This window comes from Colletes latitarsis, chromosome 14 (assembly GCF_051014445.1).
Source record: "Colletes latitarsis isolate SP2378_abdomen chromosome 14, iyColLati1, whole genome shotgun sequence".
In the NCBI taxonomy this organism is placed as follows: Eukaryota; Metazoa; Arthropoda; class Insecta; order Hymenoptera; family Colletidae; genus Colletes; species Colletes latitarsis.
In genome coordinates this window covers 16888440-16904741 of record NC_135147.1, presented here as the reverse complement: position 1 = coordinate 16904741, position 16302 = coordinate 16888440, and the positions used below count along the sequence as shown (strand labels likewise).

The following is a 16302-nucleotide window of genomic DNA, read 5'->3' as shown; positions in this document are numbered from 1 at the left end:
AGGAAGCCCGGATTGTTTTACGATGGCGCGGGAACCGGTGAATCTCCATCTACGATTTCTTCGCGAGGCCATTTCCGCCGAGTACGGGTTAATACCAAAATCCTACGGAAGCGAGGCACGAATTTTCATGAAACCAGCACTTGTAATCTCGAAGATCTGAGAGACGAAGTAGACAACGCCCCTTCAGGACATCTCGCTATGTAGACTTTAGTTGGTATCACGTGCAAACTTGAGAACATGCTTGCTTAAGCCCGGTACGCTTGACACCTCTTCAACAACTCGACGATTCTCCCTGCAATCTTCATAAGAACCTCAAAACGATTTTTAATGCTATTTCTCCTTACCAGCGTTTCAAATTTAGTAACTAGGAATTTCATTACTTGAGTCAGCTGTGATTTCAATGTTCTAATTCGAAACAAATTCTTGCCAGAAATGTCCTTACGAGTATTATCTATATCGTCGAAATAATCTCGAAGGTTGTTGAAATGATTTACAAAAAATTTCTACCCATGTTGATAATTAGAAATAGTTATCAAAATGGAGCCTGTTTGTTGCATGCTGTATGCCCATTTTTGGTGAAAATTCAGTTTTTGTACGTAAGGAATAGTTTTGTTGTTACTTTATATATATATCTCTATTTTATAAATTTGTTAAAAATGATTTTGAGAGAATGACTTGGTTTACACATGCATTATGATTATTGGCTGAGTTAAACGCAACTATAATTTTCATTGTATCTCCATCCAAAACGTATCAAAACAGAGTAGTATAGAACCATATTGAACGACATTTGTGTAGTCGTAAGCTCTAGAATATTAATACATTAACAACGGGGCATTTTTATTAAAACTTTGAATATTAAACATGCAATAAGTGTTTTTGTAATTAATATATTTTATTGAAATTTTCAGGAGTTATATTAGGATATATTAGAATTTTTTTCTTGTGTTGTGGGAGAAATTACTAGAAAAACACACACTTGTCGTCAAACGAGAATACTCGTTTCCCGTCGGTAATGTGTTGACCATGAATAGAACAAAAATGTATCTTCTGCAGGAAATCCTATTACTATATAGTGTAACTCCTAAGAAGGTAAGACTAGGGTTTCCATTGTCTTAGAACAGCCTATTAACGCGTATTAAAAATAATAAAACTTTAAACACACGCAGTTCTGAAGCTACTTATGTTTACTCCATAACTGACACTCTCGTAGAAACATCAAAGCCTACCCTTTATAATGGTTTTCGTTTTATGTCGATCCGCCTTTCCGTTTTAAAGATATCGTAGTTTTAATAAAGGGGTAATTTTTTTAATTTTCACTATCTCTGTCTCCCCGACTTACAAAAGTCTATTAACGCGTATTAAAAATACTAAAACTTTAAACGCGTGTAGTTCCGAAACTATACATGTTTTCGCTATAACTGGGCCACTGTTGGAAGCGGCAAACCTTTCTTTTTAAAATAGTTTTTGGATTATGTCGATATGACTTTACGTTTTGGAAATATCGTAATTTTAATGAAGGGGTAATTTTACACGTGAATCATGACCGAGTGACTTTACGCGAGGTCAATGACCTCGCAATGTAAACAATGAAAAGTAAACAAACACTGTGAACTCTTATATCTTCGGATCTAATTAAGCTATCGACTTGAATGAACGCTCATTTTAAAGGGCATTTCATCCTCTATCCAATGAATATATCGCCTATTATGATTTATGCCATCTTCTATGTTTATTTTGCAATTTACTTTGACGCTACATACCCAAAGAAGTTTCAACAATTCGTATTGATCGTACGACTAGTGTACGATAAAACTGGATCATAAATTGTTTATTTAATTGAAAATTAATTTAAATTTAGCCAGCACTTTTTCTTAAATAGTTGTATTCTCTAGAACTAACTACGGTACCGACTTGGAACAAAATTTGTTTTCAAGGGCGTTTTATTTCCTACCTGATGAAAATTAAAAAAATTTGTATCATAGAAGAGGAGGATATCTTACGAATAAATATTAAAACACAACTTTCTACACATATCATGCAAAAATTAGAGGTACGTTGCCTCGAAAAGAGAAAAAGAAAGATCATGGTAGGAATGCATATTCATGAAGTAGGTTTAGTTTTAAAGGAAAAGATACTTGAATCCATGTTATACAGTCTGAGATATAAGTGGTTGAATGTGTGGTGGTTGTCACAGATCCAGTTATATTTCTACGTAAGTATTTGAGCGTGTGTGCTCGAGGAATAATATACAGCAGACTGCACTAAATATTATACAAAACCAACCGACTTCAAATAAAAAATATGTACTCAATTGTATTAAATATTAATTAACAATTGCATGAAAGCAACACATTTATAATTATAATCTACGAACATTGCAATATAGCAATTACAATAGACTATCTAATTCTCAACTGCCCAGAATATAATTATAATATTCTTCGCCGTAAATACAAGTTGAAACCTCGACTCAAAGAAAACCTCACCGACAAAAAGCTATGCAATCTACTGAGATTCATTAAAGAAACAAAATTAATTAACGAAATATAAAATGTAAGTATTATTTTGAAAAATGATCTATAATGATAAGTATTCGAGCGTGCGTGCTTGAGGGTTAAGTTTGCCTAAGAGTAGGGTTTTCTGATGGCAGTTAGGAGGAACGAACGATCTACTCCTGTTGCCTTCGCGCTGCTCAGTTCGCAGGTGCATCTTTCTATGCCACGCAGCTGACCGTCACTGTAAAGCCCTGCACTTTTAAAGTTTCCATCGTTTGAGGAACCACCCTATAGAGTATCGTATCAGTTAAGGTCTGATTGTGATGCAGAGTTCGGGTGCGCGCGATCTAAGCTCTTCAGACGCCTGCAATGGATCCGCGCGGGAAGAAGCGTAGCAGACGTATAATCCGACAGGATGGGGAAGGGCAAGAGCATATACCGGAGTCACCTGGGGAGCTATCCTCCGTGCGTGATTGCATATTAAGCATCCGGAGCGAAGAGGGAACGAGAAGGCTTCGCGACGGGAACGAGACGGATGTCTTGCGGAGACAGAAAGAGGATGAGAGTGAAACCTGGCGGGTCGGCGAGGGGATGAAAGAACCGAGAACCGTAGAAGACCGAGTATGGAAGCCGACGGTTCCTCACGAGCGACTAAAAGTTAAATTGCGTTCCACGACTGCACGGGAGTTCGGATTTCCGCTCGTGACTGAGTATTCCCAAAGCTATCCCACTCTGCCGCCTGCTTCCGCGGCATTGACGTTGAAATACGATTTAATTCTTCCACTTCGCACTTCCAGTAGACGAGGAAAGCGCTTCCGTGACGTGCCGCTGCCGTCCGGACGTCCGTATGGCTGCCTAGCTCCAGGCTTGGTAGCCCTTTGGGCTCCGCCACACAGGCGTAACCGGCCTCCGCACACACAGACTCACTCATACGATCCGCCTCGCATCAGAAAATCACGAGCTTTCCGTCGGCTAAAACGATCCGTGGATATAACGCGTTCGTTCGACCGGCTTTCAACGAACGATAACCCTGCAAAGCGATTCCAGGGTATCGGTCTTCCGGACCTGGGCTCCGGCTTGCCACCTGAGTCTTCCGATCGATCGGCCCTCCGTATCACCAGAGCCTCGTTCCCGGAGATTTCCCAAAGAAGAATCGTAGACGGTACGCTCCCGGAGCAGAGATGCATGAAAATCAAAGCCATACGCTGTACTCTTTCGTTTTTATGGAAAATCTTTCAAGCTGAAAGTTCACGTGTTTGTGTTCAATCGAGGGTGCAACGGCGATTGCAACGCCAACTTCGATAGGTACGTTGTAAAAAGTCATCTCTAGTAACTTGTAGCCTGGACTAGTTATCTTGATATAGTTCGAAGATTTGCGCTTCGTGGATTCAATTATAGATTTTTTTTTTTATTGAGTGCTGTGTAATTCTCTACAGGATTATTAGCAACGCATATAGATTCCTAATACAATTAGAATGTATATCTACATTTAGTGTTGGGATTGTGTTTGGTTCATTTTAAACAATTCTAAACAACTCATTATTATTTCAACACATTTATTCCTATTTTAACAATGAACGTACATAGGTATTTCTACACGTGTTCCCTCACAACGCCATTAGATACTATCGAGCACTCTACTACGGGATTCCCCCTCATATACCCCGTTCGAACACTACCAACTACAACCAGTAAAAATAACTACACATTTAGATTATCTGTACACACTTATCGATAAAAAATTATACATTACAGAAAAACAGCAGATGGCTTAGATTAAATGTATACACAATGCTTTTCTAAAAATTTGAAAATAATCATTAGCGAGGTGATACTTGATTGAAAAAGAAAAGTGTTAATCACGTAAGGGGGGAAAAAATTTAATGAACTAGTTTAGCAATCATTTCACTTCTGCCAATATCAAACTGTGGGCATTGCCAGATAATATGATTATTGGCATTTGGGATCGGAAGCAAGGTTGATATTATAAAGAGAGGAGACCAGTTGGATATAGTTAGCCTGCAATCTGTTAATAAAAGTATTCAATTATAGATAATGTTAATGAAAGTACACTACCGTTTATAAGAAATCGGACATTTTGCTCGTTTTTCTTAAAAAACGCAAATTAAGGGTACAATTTTCCGAAGCGACTTTATTATCTTGCTTTCTTACATTTTATCATTTTAACTTTACTATAAATTTTATACCTCTTGCATGAAATTAAAATAAATGTGCAATGAGTGAAATTGTTCGAGGAAGCAAATTTTGAAGATAAACACGTTTAAAATCTAAAAAGGACTCGTGAAAAATTGAAATGGTATTAATGAAAGCAATACTAAAACAATTGTTGCTAGTATTCTAGTATTAATTTGAAGGATCGTTTTCAAGGCTGGTACACTTATGAAACGAAAATCTTGAATCGTTAGCTAACATTTTGGTAAAATCCATGACATACAATACGAGTTACGTTTATATTCTAATGAAATGAATAAATAAGTGTTTCATTTTATAATTTATATCGCTTTCACAGTGTTAATTTGTATTCGTTCTACGTTCGTCAAGTGTTCAGTGACTTATGGACGTGTGTGTATTATAAATCGTGTTACTTCAGAAGTCATAATGATCTATCTAGAAGTGTTTTGTTGCAAACTAGAAAATAATAAAGTATAAATATTTTACAGTACAATATTTAGAGTTTAGAAGAGTATGAGCAATCCTAAATGTCAATGACATCATTAATTAATGTTTTATAAACACATCTACCGTATCATAAAATTTTCAAACTCGTTCTATGCATACTTTATAAACACACTAACTTCTGCTTAACACGATCGTTATCGTGCGCTGTGTCGAATCTCGTGACATAAAAATGGGTAGTGAAATACTAGATGAAAAATAAAAACAACGTACAGCCATAGATTCGTGACATTTATTATGTGGCGTCGCCTCCCATGCTCGCCACCAGAGGGGTCACGCTCTCACAAGCGCTTGACCGACCCCTCGGTTGCTATATATACCCTCCTCGAACGACTTCCCAATATCCCAGTCGTCTAAGGCACGACCTCCTTTCCTTTTCTGCCCTCCTACGACATTCTCACGAGTTCCTAACCGCAACGAAGCAGCACCACAATTAGATCAAAGCGTTATTCAAAGAATTTCTATTTAGCCAAGTGTGAAATATAATTTCAACCTGTAATTAATATTCTAAGTTTCAATGAACAGTTAATCGTGAGGAAGTGACGTCAAACACGCATGACAACAATGAATTTTTATATTACGACCGAATAAAGAAATTAAATATGAACTATTGGTCTGTGTTACATAAACCTAGTACGATATTTAGAATACTCGGTTGGCCTATTTAATATATTTAACTTGAATATTGATGAAAACGTAGACTAAATTAAACAAAGCAAAAAACATTTCTTTGCAATAGAAGAAATATCGACATTATTTTAACATGAAATGATGGGCAAAATGCTTGGTAAAAATATAAAAAAAGATTTCGTGAAAAAATCGTATTAACAACAAAAATTTGACATCCAGAATGACTATATACAAGTATCATTGTGTCGAACTTAATTTTGTTTTATGTGTTGGTGTCTTAAATTATTCAAACACTGCAAATCTGATTTCTATGAAATTTAGCGCTAAAATTCTTAACTATACTGCCTATTTTGTGGGATAATTTTAGTTTCTATGAAACATTTATTTCAAAAAGCGTTTGTCTTCTAGCATTTAAAAGCCTTGGATCTCGTGAACTTTTGGTAGAACAATTGAAACCGACCTACCTGATTTCTCAGGATTTCTTCGGCGTTCCTTGTTCGATCGCAATCTGACTTTTATTTCTTTGTCTCCGCCCGCGTCGGATAAAGTGCTATCAACCCTTTTATGAGACGACACCCCGATGATACTCCGTCTAATGCACGCGATTTAAATAGAAGAGGGCGAGTGGAATTGGACAGATTCAATTCTGCGAAACGATGTCCCTTAAGAGCAATGGAGGATGCTATTTAGAGATCAGGCAAATATTACAGAAAATTTCATAAAAGGTCGAAGGCAGAGAAACCGTGGAGGACGTGGATGAGAACGAAGTAGCAGGAAACGAAAATGCAGGGTCGTGCAAGAAACTGAAGGAGACGAGTCCGTAATCAACAGAATTGAATGAGCAAGGACCGGTTAGAGTGAAACGTTCAGGTCGCCGAATAAATCGTCGTAATGAGATTACAAATCAGATTAAGTGGAAGTAAAGCTGCAGAGACGAAACGCGGGAGGATAGAGTGGCTTCAGAAACGTTAACATCTCAGTCAACTTAGCTTATGAAGAACTTTTTAAATAGAATATTATAATTTATTGAAATTTTTTCGTATAAATAGAGGAAAATTACATACTACGTTGCGTTATCTTTTGCTCGTGTTGTAATTAGCTCTTAATATACATCCCATCATTAGTGTTTAATAATGATTCTTAAAATGAACATGAGGCGAATTTCAACACCGACGCATATTTATACACGTGTCGTTTTTAAAATTATCTTTCAGTTGTGAGAGAAAGAAATGTTCAACTTACGAATTATGTATGGGGCTCATTTTAAGAATCATTGCTATAGCTTGAATAATAGAGGGTCAATACATAACTTACTCAGAATCTGAAATAGGACATTCGGAAAGAGGATGAGATTTTCGTAGCAATAGACTACCTTATTTTCATAATGCACTTATGTATTTTAATTTTAATAAATCTTTCGGATTACCAGTAGAGGCTTGTTCTATATTCAGTGTACAACAATCTACCATGTGATCAGGAGACGATACAGTAACGATTCTCAAAATAAACACGTGATTCGTAAATTGAACATTTCTAACCCTCCGAATTTGGGGGATTCCCCTTGCAGTCAGCAAAGCGTGGAAGATATTTAAATCTGCTGATGTTAGATTTTGTCTACACTGTACGAAAGATGAACGTGCCAATTCCAGAGTGATGTTCATTTTAAGAATCATCACTGTATTAAGTTTTACAAAACTTTTATCAAAATATAAGTAGTTTGCAGATAGGGTAACGTAACTTCGTTTCGTTGAGTTAAAAAAAAAGAAAAATGGTGCCTCCGTTTATCAACCATAACGGTGCTACGGTGATAGTAACGAATACTGTCTGTTTTCCCACTGTATTGTGCCCCATTAATTCCGAGAACCTAAAACTTGCGTGTTGCTTCCACGGTACGATGGAATGGATAAATTTTTATAGACATCGTAAAGCAGCATGAAAATGTACAATATTTTAGAATATACGGACGATAAAAGTTTCTATATTCGAGGAAAAAATCCACGATTAGTACTGAATTATGTAAAAGAGACCATAAAAAGATTTTCATATGGAAATATAAATATAATGTTGTTATTGCGAATATGGTTGCTGCAGAATTCTAACATTAATAAACGTATCACCGAAATAATTTCAATGGCATAAGTTATAAGTAAGAGCAAATATTATAATTTAAAAAAATGGTTTCATTTTTTGTAATAAAATTCACTATTCTATTAATTCTGAGACTTTCAAGGTCTTCAATATTTCTCTAAACGAAACTACATGTTTTTATCATCGTGGTGAAGTCGAGACAATTATTATTTATAATCGAAAAAATTCTCATTCCATGAACAACGTTAAAAAATTGACAAATAGTTTCCATTAAAGAATCTTAAATCCCACTTAATTTGCATTTAAATTTGAATACACTGTTGAAAAACTGAGTCGAGAAAGAATTGAAAGTTTTACATTTTTGAATTCAATTCATGAATTACATTCACATATTTCTCGTACAGATTTTTAAATTCGCTTTTAACTGTATTTTGCAGGCCGGATGAAATTTATAAATGGACTGAAATACCCGCGGCTTTGACTTTGTGCACCGCTGCCATAGAGCACCACGTTATGCTATTTTTTCTTGTATCATTTATTAAAGCAAGGTTTTAAAATGTGCAGTATGATCTGGTACGTTATAGTAAATAATTATCAAGCGAAGGATGGTTAAAAATCCGTACTCTTTAATCATGAAACTTTTCGTACAAATACATCATTTTTAAACCCAGCATTCATGCTTCAATTATTCAGCATTTATTATAAATATTATATGACATTTTCTTATGTTAGTGTTTTATTTGAATACTTGCATTATCCATTTCTTAGATGTAAATATATATAATACAAACAAAATAATTTTTATAAAGTTTATAAAATATTTATTCAACTTCTGTTTTATTGAAAACAATTTCTGAACTTTAATTCTTCATTACAAATCGATAATCACTGACGTCAAACGTGAAAATAAGTCGTGTTTCACATTTTCAAGAAAATTTCTAATTCCATACTAAAAAAAAATTTCTTTAAAATATTTAGAAAGTCCATCAACGTACAAGATTACCAGATAATTTATAAATGCTCAATAATAGAAGACAAGAATTTTCCGTTCAATTCTAAAACGAGTGTCCAGATATCCATTTTTATTTTTATAATCTTACCTCTTTTCGACTGTAAAAAACAGCCCGCAACAAATCGAGGGGATCGCGGTGAGGAAAAGCGATAAATGATATTCGCGGAGAGGCACGCGCGGTCTCGCTGTTTATTTCCTTGACTGTCTGCCGCGTATATGATAAGCGAACCACTATGTCTTCTAATAAATATTTTACTGCTAGATCCGGAAGCGGGTTGAGCGAAACAAGGGGGAGGCGCTCGTTAAGCTGGCGCACGGGGCGCTGTCCGCCTTTAAATTTAAACTTTCCCCTCTCGCGGCAAGGATTAAACTGACTTTGCAACAAGAGACGACTTATGCCTCGGCCACCCGATTCACCCCTGTCCCTTGCCCACTGTGGAGGGGGGTGAAAGCAGCGGCACGATCCCGGGGACGATGCATCGCCACCCCAGCCACATATCTTACACTTTATTACATTTCTTAAATATGACCAGACGAGCACTAACGCCGACGACCTCCCTTGTACCACGCCAACCACCCCGTGAACCGCGTCGCGCTTCTTCTCGAATCGGCGGATACGGGGTAAGGCGGGGTAAGAGCACCATTCTATATGCAAAATTTCACGGGCCGCGGAAGCGAAACGGCGAGTCGGGAAGCAAATGAAGTTCACCGCGGAAAATAACGCGTGGAATTTCTGGACCATCCTCCGCATCCACGCCCCGTACGCCGCTCCCCTTTTTATTTCTTCCAAGTAATTTATATTCCTGGATTATCGGGTTTCGGGGGAATTTCAGATCGCGGCTGAACGCAGTACGATGTCTTTGTAATCGAGCTGGTTTTTAAAGGTTTCTGATGAATTCGGGGGATGGGGGGGGGACTTATATCGGATTCCAAGGATTTGAGGAAGAATTTATTTATTATCCGCTTTAGTGGGAGCCTATGTTTGTTCCTTTTGTTAGTGTCGTGCATTTTTCTAACGTTTTATTCTCCGATATGCACGCTGGAGAAAAGAAGTCTCTGCTGGAGAGCAGAGGGGCACTGTTGTCATCTGTTTTTATAAAAAGACCGCATGAAAATCCAGTTAAGGGTTTCGGTCTAGAACTTCAAAAGAGTCTATTTTTTTTGGACGTCTTTTACTTTTTTAATATTTGAAGAATATGTAATTAATAGGAAATTTCAAAATTCGGAGGATCAACGAAGTTAAGTTGCATGGATTTGTGGCGACACTTCTCGTGTTCGGCGGTAGAGGACTACGCTCAATTTGTACCTTTCTCACAAGTACTCGATCGACCACATGTTTAGCATTGCTAGGGTTGCCTTACTGATAGACTTACATACAGACCACATGCAAACTATAAGTACCTATCGTAAACCGTTGGAAAGCAATTTTGAAGATAAATCCTTACGCAGATGTAACAGTGAGCAAAAAAGAATGTGTAGACCACGTCCAAAAAAGAATGGACAATCGTCTGCGGGCTATAAAAAACGCTCATAAAGAAATCCAGAGGAAAAGGATCAGGTTAATTCAGTGATCGGGTGAATTGGTAAATTGACCAGTTATATTATAGTTTAACACTAGAACTACCAAAGCAGTCAAAATGACCCAGTCATAATTTCTAATAAAACTTGGAAAAAGTTTACTCGACTGAATGTTTGAAAATTTACCGCAATTTTCTGTAATACACTTTTTTCCATTGCATTATACATTTCTTCGCGTATATTGGTTTAATTTCTTTAGTAGAGATAAATACACTGTAATTGTCAGTAGTTCTAGTGTTAATAATTATTAGAAGAAACTCGAATTCAGTAGAGGACATGAACAAAGCAGTATGAGTAACGTTTTATCATATGTCATCTATTGATAACAATCCACTACATTACAACTGTTCTGAAGGAGAAGAATTTGAGTCTTTTAGTCATTTGCTACCGCTAAATGATGATGTTATGAAAGCAATTATTCGTTTAGTGAACGAACAGTTTAACATTTCACGATGAAAATGTATTAGAGGAAACACAAAACAACAATGAAGGTTTTAACGCTTGCGTATGTGTTTTGGTTCCAAAACATCTGCATTGTGGAGCAAAACCATTGAGATTGCTGCATTCCTGGCTGCTTGCATTTTCAACGATGGATATATTTTCAACAATGGCCACTTTAAAAAATTATGAGCGTACTAGGAATTAATGTTAGCCCGGAAATGAAATGGTTTGCTATGTTCTAAAAACTTCATTCTCTAGCATTATTGTTCAAACAGCGATTTAATAATTTTCGAAATTGGGAGAAATCCTTCCGGCTACTATCAAATATCGTTAAAGACTACAATGAATCCAAATTTAAATAAAATCTTGAATCTTACTGCAAAAAGTTTTCGATTTGACATGAAAATTATTTAAGGGGGTCTTCTACTGTAATATGCGTTTTGTTACGTCCTTTTTGGTATTTTTTTATAAAGAAACTGCGCAAATTGTTCACTTCTTTTATTCTACACAATATTCACTTTTTACAACGAGAAATAGTCAAAATTAATGGCAGTACAAAGCCGCGTACGCAGTCGCGTTCCGAAAAAGTGTTTTAATGGCTTCCATGACTATACCCGTTCTGTTTGTTTAAGTCAAAAAAATGAAAAAGTTTCTTAATTAGGATACATTGCTCTATAGCTTGTAGCTAGAAGTAAAGAAAAAAGTTGATAATTAAAAAAATGGCAGCATCTTGAAGTTGAAATATCGATTTTTTCCTTGTTTTTAACTTTAGCAGGCTACAAAGAATAGAAAGAATAAAGATTTTGATTTCATTCTAATATGAGCTATAGTGACACATATACTGAAGGTACACGCCAAATTTGAACGAAATTGGTCAAGTAGATTTCGACATGTCATGGAAGCCAATTGAGAAAATATAGTTTTGAGAAAAACGCATCTAAACAGAAGGATCAAACCGTTCAAACCTTCGTTAATTTTAGGAGTTAATTGATATGCTTTTGCACACATATTTCTAAGACCTAAGACTAAAGACATCCTTTAAAAAAATGCAAAAACATCGATTTTTTTGACAGATTACAGTAGAAGACTCCCTTAACACGAAATTGTCTAAAAGACATTGAGTTCAAACATTACGATAATTCGATATACGATCGAAGGCCTTGCCCTCTCCTTGCGAGTCATGTGACATGGATATAGCCACGTGAGTCGTCGGGTAACACGGACTTGGTAGAAAGGGTTCGACCCGACTCGGATGGCCGAGCGATTCGGGTAAAGTGATGACGTTCCGGATCGCTTCGGTAAGCGTGTGGGCCTGGGTAGGCCAGAGTCGGATGTGCCAATACATCAAATGACGTCACGGTCCGGCCTTGTAGATATTACTGGTTCACCATCATTTCCTAAGCCCGCCCGTTGCAGAATTCTACCGTGCATCTTGTATTATTGTAGTCAAGTTTCTTCCCGGGTGTGCAAAATGTATTTGGATAGGTGGTACAATCAGGTGATTCTTCATGAAAAAGTACATCAAAAAGAGAGAATAACATTTCTCCATGAGGGACTTTGTTTTCAAGAAAATCGACTTTTAACCCCTTGCCATACAATAACGTGTCTGACTTGTCACTAGTTCTTGATGTCAAGTTTCACAATTATGAGACCACTCACTCGTCATCGAGTCTTATAAATTAAAATCAACATATTTTTATATTCACGAAATATTCGTAAAACAAATATATTTTCTTTGTGACCATTCCATGTATGAAAAATTTTAAACAAAATTAAATAGTATACGTTTGAAAAATTATTTGGAATAATTCAAGGGAATAATTCAATAAGTGAAGGGGTTAAAAATCGTCGCGTATGCGTGCTGTAGAGTACGACTTGGACTTCGACGCAAGTAGAAATAGCGAGCGATGGGCAAACACGCCAGACCAATTTTCGAATTCAATTATCTTGGAAACGAAGCCTCGAATGAAAAAATGTTATATTTCTTTTTCGACATACTTTTGGTCGTAGAATCACTTCTTGCCCGGTATGTGTCATTCATCTGGTTAGATAAAGGTAGTTGGTACTTCCAAATTAACCAAAAAGCTACGAAACTTGACTTAACTGAAGAGAGGTTAAATTACAGAACATAATTTTTATATGTAAATTTATTTGATTATTTATTAATTAATGTAGAATCTCGTTAGCCTCCTTGACGATGTCTGTTTACGTATTGCATAATATATTACACTTATTTAATTGTAAAAAAAGAAATAATTTTCTTAAACTTTGACAGTTTATGCTGGGATCGAATCTAATTTAACACTAAACCTACCGGCACTTCATGTATACCCATTCCTACCATGACCGGTCAAATGACCAATCTTTTTTTTTCTCTTTTAGGAGGCAACGTACTTCTAATTTTAGCATGATATGTATAGAAAATTGCATTTTGATGTTTACTCGTAAGATATCCTTCTCTTTTATGTTAAAAAATTTTGTAATTTTCATCGAATAGAAGATAAAACACCCTTGAAAATGAATTTTGTACCAAGTCGATACCGTAGTTAGTTCTAGAGAAAACAACTATTTAAGAAAAAGTGCTGGCTAGTAATTACGCAAACATTCTGTATTTAAATTCATTTTCAATTAAATAAACAATTTATAATAAAGTTTCATCCCACATCAGTCGTATGATCAATAGGAATTTCTTAAACTTCGTTAAACATATAAAGTCAAAGTAAATGTCAAAATAAACATGGAAGACAGCATAAAGTATAGTAGATGATATGGTCATTAGGTAGAGGATGAAAAGCCCTTTAAAATGAGCGTTTGTACGAGTCGATAGCTTCATTAGTTCCAGAGATATAGCGATTTTAGTTTCAAGTCGATGCGGTGGCTAGTTACGGAGATATAAGGATTCGAAGTTTGTTTACGTTTCACTGTTGCGCTCGCGAGTTCATTGATCAATGCGTAGTAAATTCTTGGAAATACTACGCCCCGAAACTAGGTCACGACAGTCACGTACGCGAGGTAGGTCAGCACCACGCACGTGCGACAAGGAGGTCCGACTCCGATAGACGAAGACAGAGATAGTCGAATTAAAAAAATTACCTTTTACATAAATTACGATATCTCGAAAACGGAAAGTCGGATCGATAAAAACCAAAAGCCATTTTAAAGGGGAGGCTTTGCCGCTTCTAACAATGCCTCAATAATTAATAAAACACTAATAATTTCGGAACTGCACGCGTCTAAACTTTTAGTATTTTTAATACGCATTAATAGCGAGAGACAGCGGAATTTAAAAAATTACCTTTTACATAAATTACGATATCTCGAAAACGGAAAGTCGGATCGACAAAAACCGGAAGCCATTTTAAAGGGGAAGCTTTGCCGCTTCTAATAATGCCGCAATAATTAATAAAACACTAATAGTTTCGGAACTGCACGCGTCTAAACTTTTAGTATTTTTAATACGCATTAATAGCGAGAGACAGCGGAATTTAAAAAATTACCTTTTACATAAATTACGATATCTCGAAAACGGAAAGTCGGATCGACAAAAACCGGAAGCCATTTTAAAGGGGAGGCCTTGCCGCTTGTAACAATGCCTCAATAATTAATAAAATACTAATAGTTTCGGAACTGCACGCGCCTAAAGTTTAACTATTTTTAATACGTGTTGTTAGTCTGTTCTAAGACACTGGAAACTGATGCATCGGAAGTTAACCAGAATTTGGTACCAAATTTTGTCCAGTTCAAATATAAATCAATCGGTCAGATGACCGGTCGTGGTAGGCAAGACAGATTACATATTTTTCTCGGGGAAAAAACAATAAGAATAGAAGTGAATATTGTACAATTCATTGTATGTATACTATAAGAAAAGTCGCGAAGTTAAATGGTGCTAAAATAATATAGTGTGTTAGAAATTCTAAACGAAATTTTGAAACTGGTCATATGACCGGTCGCGGTAGGTTTAGTGTTAAAGTAAAAAAATTAAAAATTGAAAAGTTTGTGGGATTTTAAAGAGAAATTAACTTTTTACCTTACATAAATTATCTTCATACAGAAAATGCATTGTAAGTAAAAGTTAAAATTAAAATTTTAGATTCAATCCCTAGAAAAATGTTTAACGTATAAAATGTGTTTGATAGCTTACCTGTAAATTGGTTGGCCACCACCTTCCTTGTACCAAAGCACCATGCTTACTTCGTCGTTGTCGGCAGTTTGAATATCACAAGGAAGTTTCACTTTCTTGCCTACCACTCCACTGATAGCAATTATTGGAACTGCAAAACAAAAGAAACCGAACGTTAATAATATAAAAGCAGTAACTACATATTAGTATTATTTAGTACTATTTGTGCTAAAATAAGAACTTATATAACTATCTCTTACTACTCATGAAACAGTAAGGCATTTCAGATGCTTTACGTATTTTTTAGTCATTTAAATTTCTGTTGAAAAGAACCTATATGCATACCAATTCCCAAGTTAAGAATTCCAACGAACCAGCTGCACCTTTTTACTTTCGCTATACTTAATTCAAATGTACCTTTACTCTGACTTTCACCATTTAAATACAAAAATTGAAAGAAAGTTTTCTCTTATCAATTTAAATTATGCTTACAATTTTTGTTGGAAAAGTAGTTAAAAGAATTCGTCAAAAGTAATACTTATATAATCTTCTTTTTAAAATTCTAATTGAATGTGTAGAAATTATATGTACACTGCATTCAGATGTATGCACATTACACTGTTAATATTATATTTACGTTTAGTGACATAACGAACTACTCAATCTTTGTTAAAATATAGAACTATATAATCTATCTAGATTGTGCAATTTTTTTGAATCGATGAACAAAATGTCTGAATTTCTATTTGTGTCGTCATTCATTTTATTCAAACTAAAAATTTCATTTTCACGAACTTCTATTTATTTGCTTTACTCGTAACTTATAATGAAGTCATTTATTTTAAAAACTATTTGAACTGTTTAAAATAAATATATCGAAAAAATTAAATTGTTGTCACACCCCCTTATATGATACATAATCATACATGCTATTTCGAATCTGATTTGCACAAAGCCAACCATGAATTCAAACCTAAATTTGATGCATGAAGTACCTACATACGTATAATAATTGTGCCATTTATTGTTTCACTTATTTAAGTTTGAAGTACTTTTCAATCGGTTATTCAAAGATGAATCGAGTTTTTTAGACTCCAGCTAATCCAATTATTACGCCATCTACGTGTCCACACGAAACCATTCGTTTTATCTGAAGCCTTTTTCGATGCAACCATCAGTTTCAAAAACATTTCAACTCTTAGACGACTGACTCTGTACATGGCGAATTAAATATT

At 35.5% G+C, this 16302-nt stretch overlaps 1 protein-coding gene across 1 annotated transcript in view; it reads right to left on the bottom strand.

Moving 5' to 3' along the window:
- The window catches only part of LOC143350298 (neural cell adhesion molecule 1), a 320246-nt gene that overhangs the window by 110693 nt on the left and 193251 nt on the right, over nucleotides 1-16302 (bottom strand). The window contains exon 2 of the mRNA XM_076782311.1: nucleotides 15089-15218. Coding sequence (XP_076638426.1) covers nucleotides 15089-15218 — 130 coding nt within the window. The remainder of the gene's footprint in view (nucleotides 1-15088; nucleotides 15219-16302) is intronic.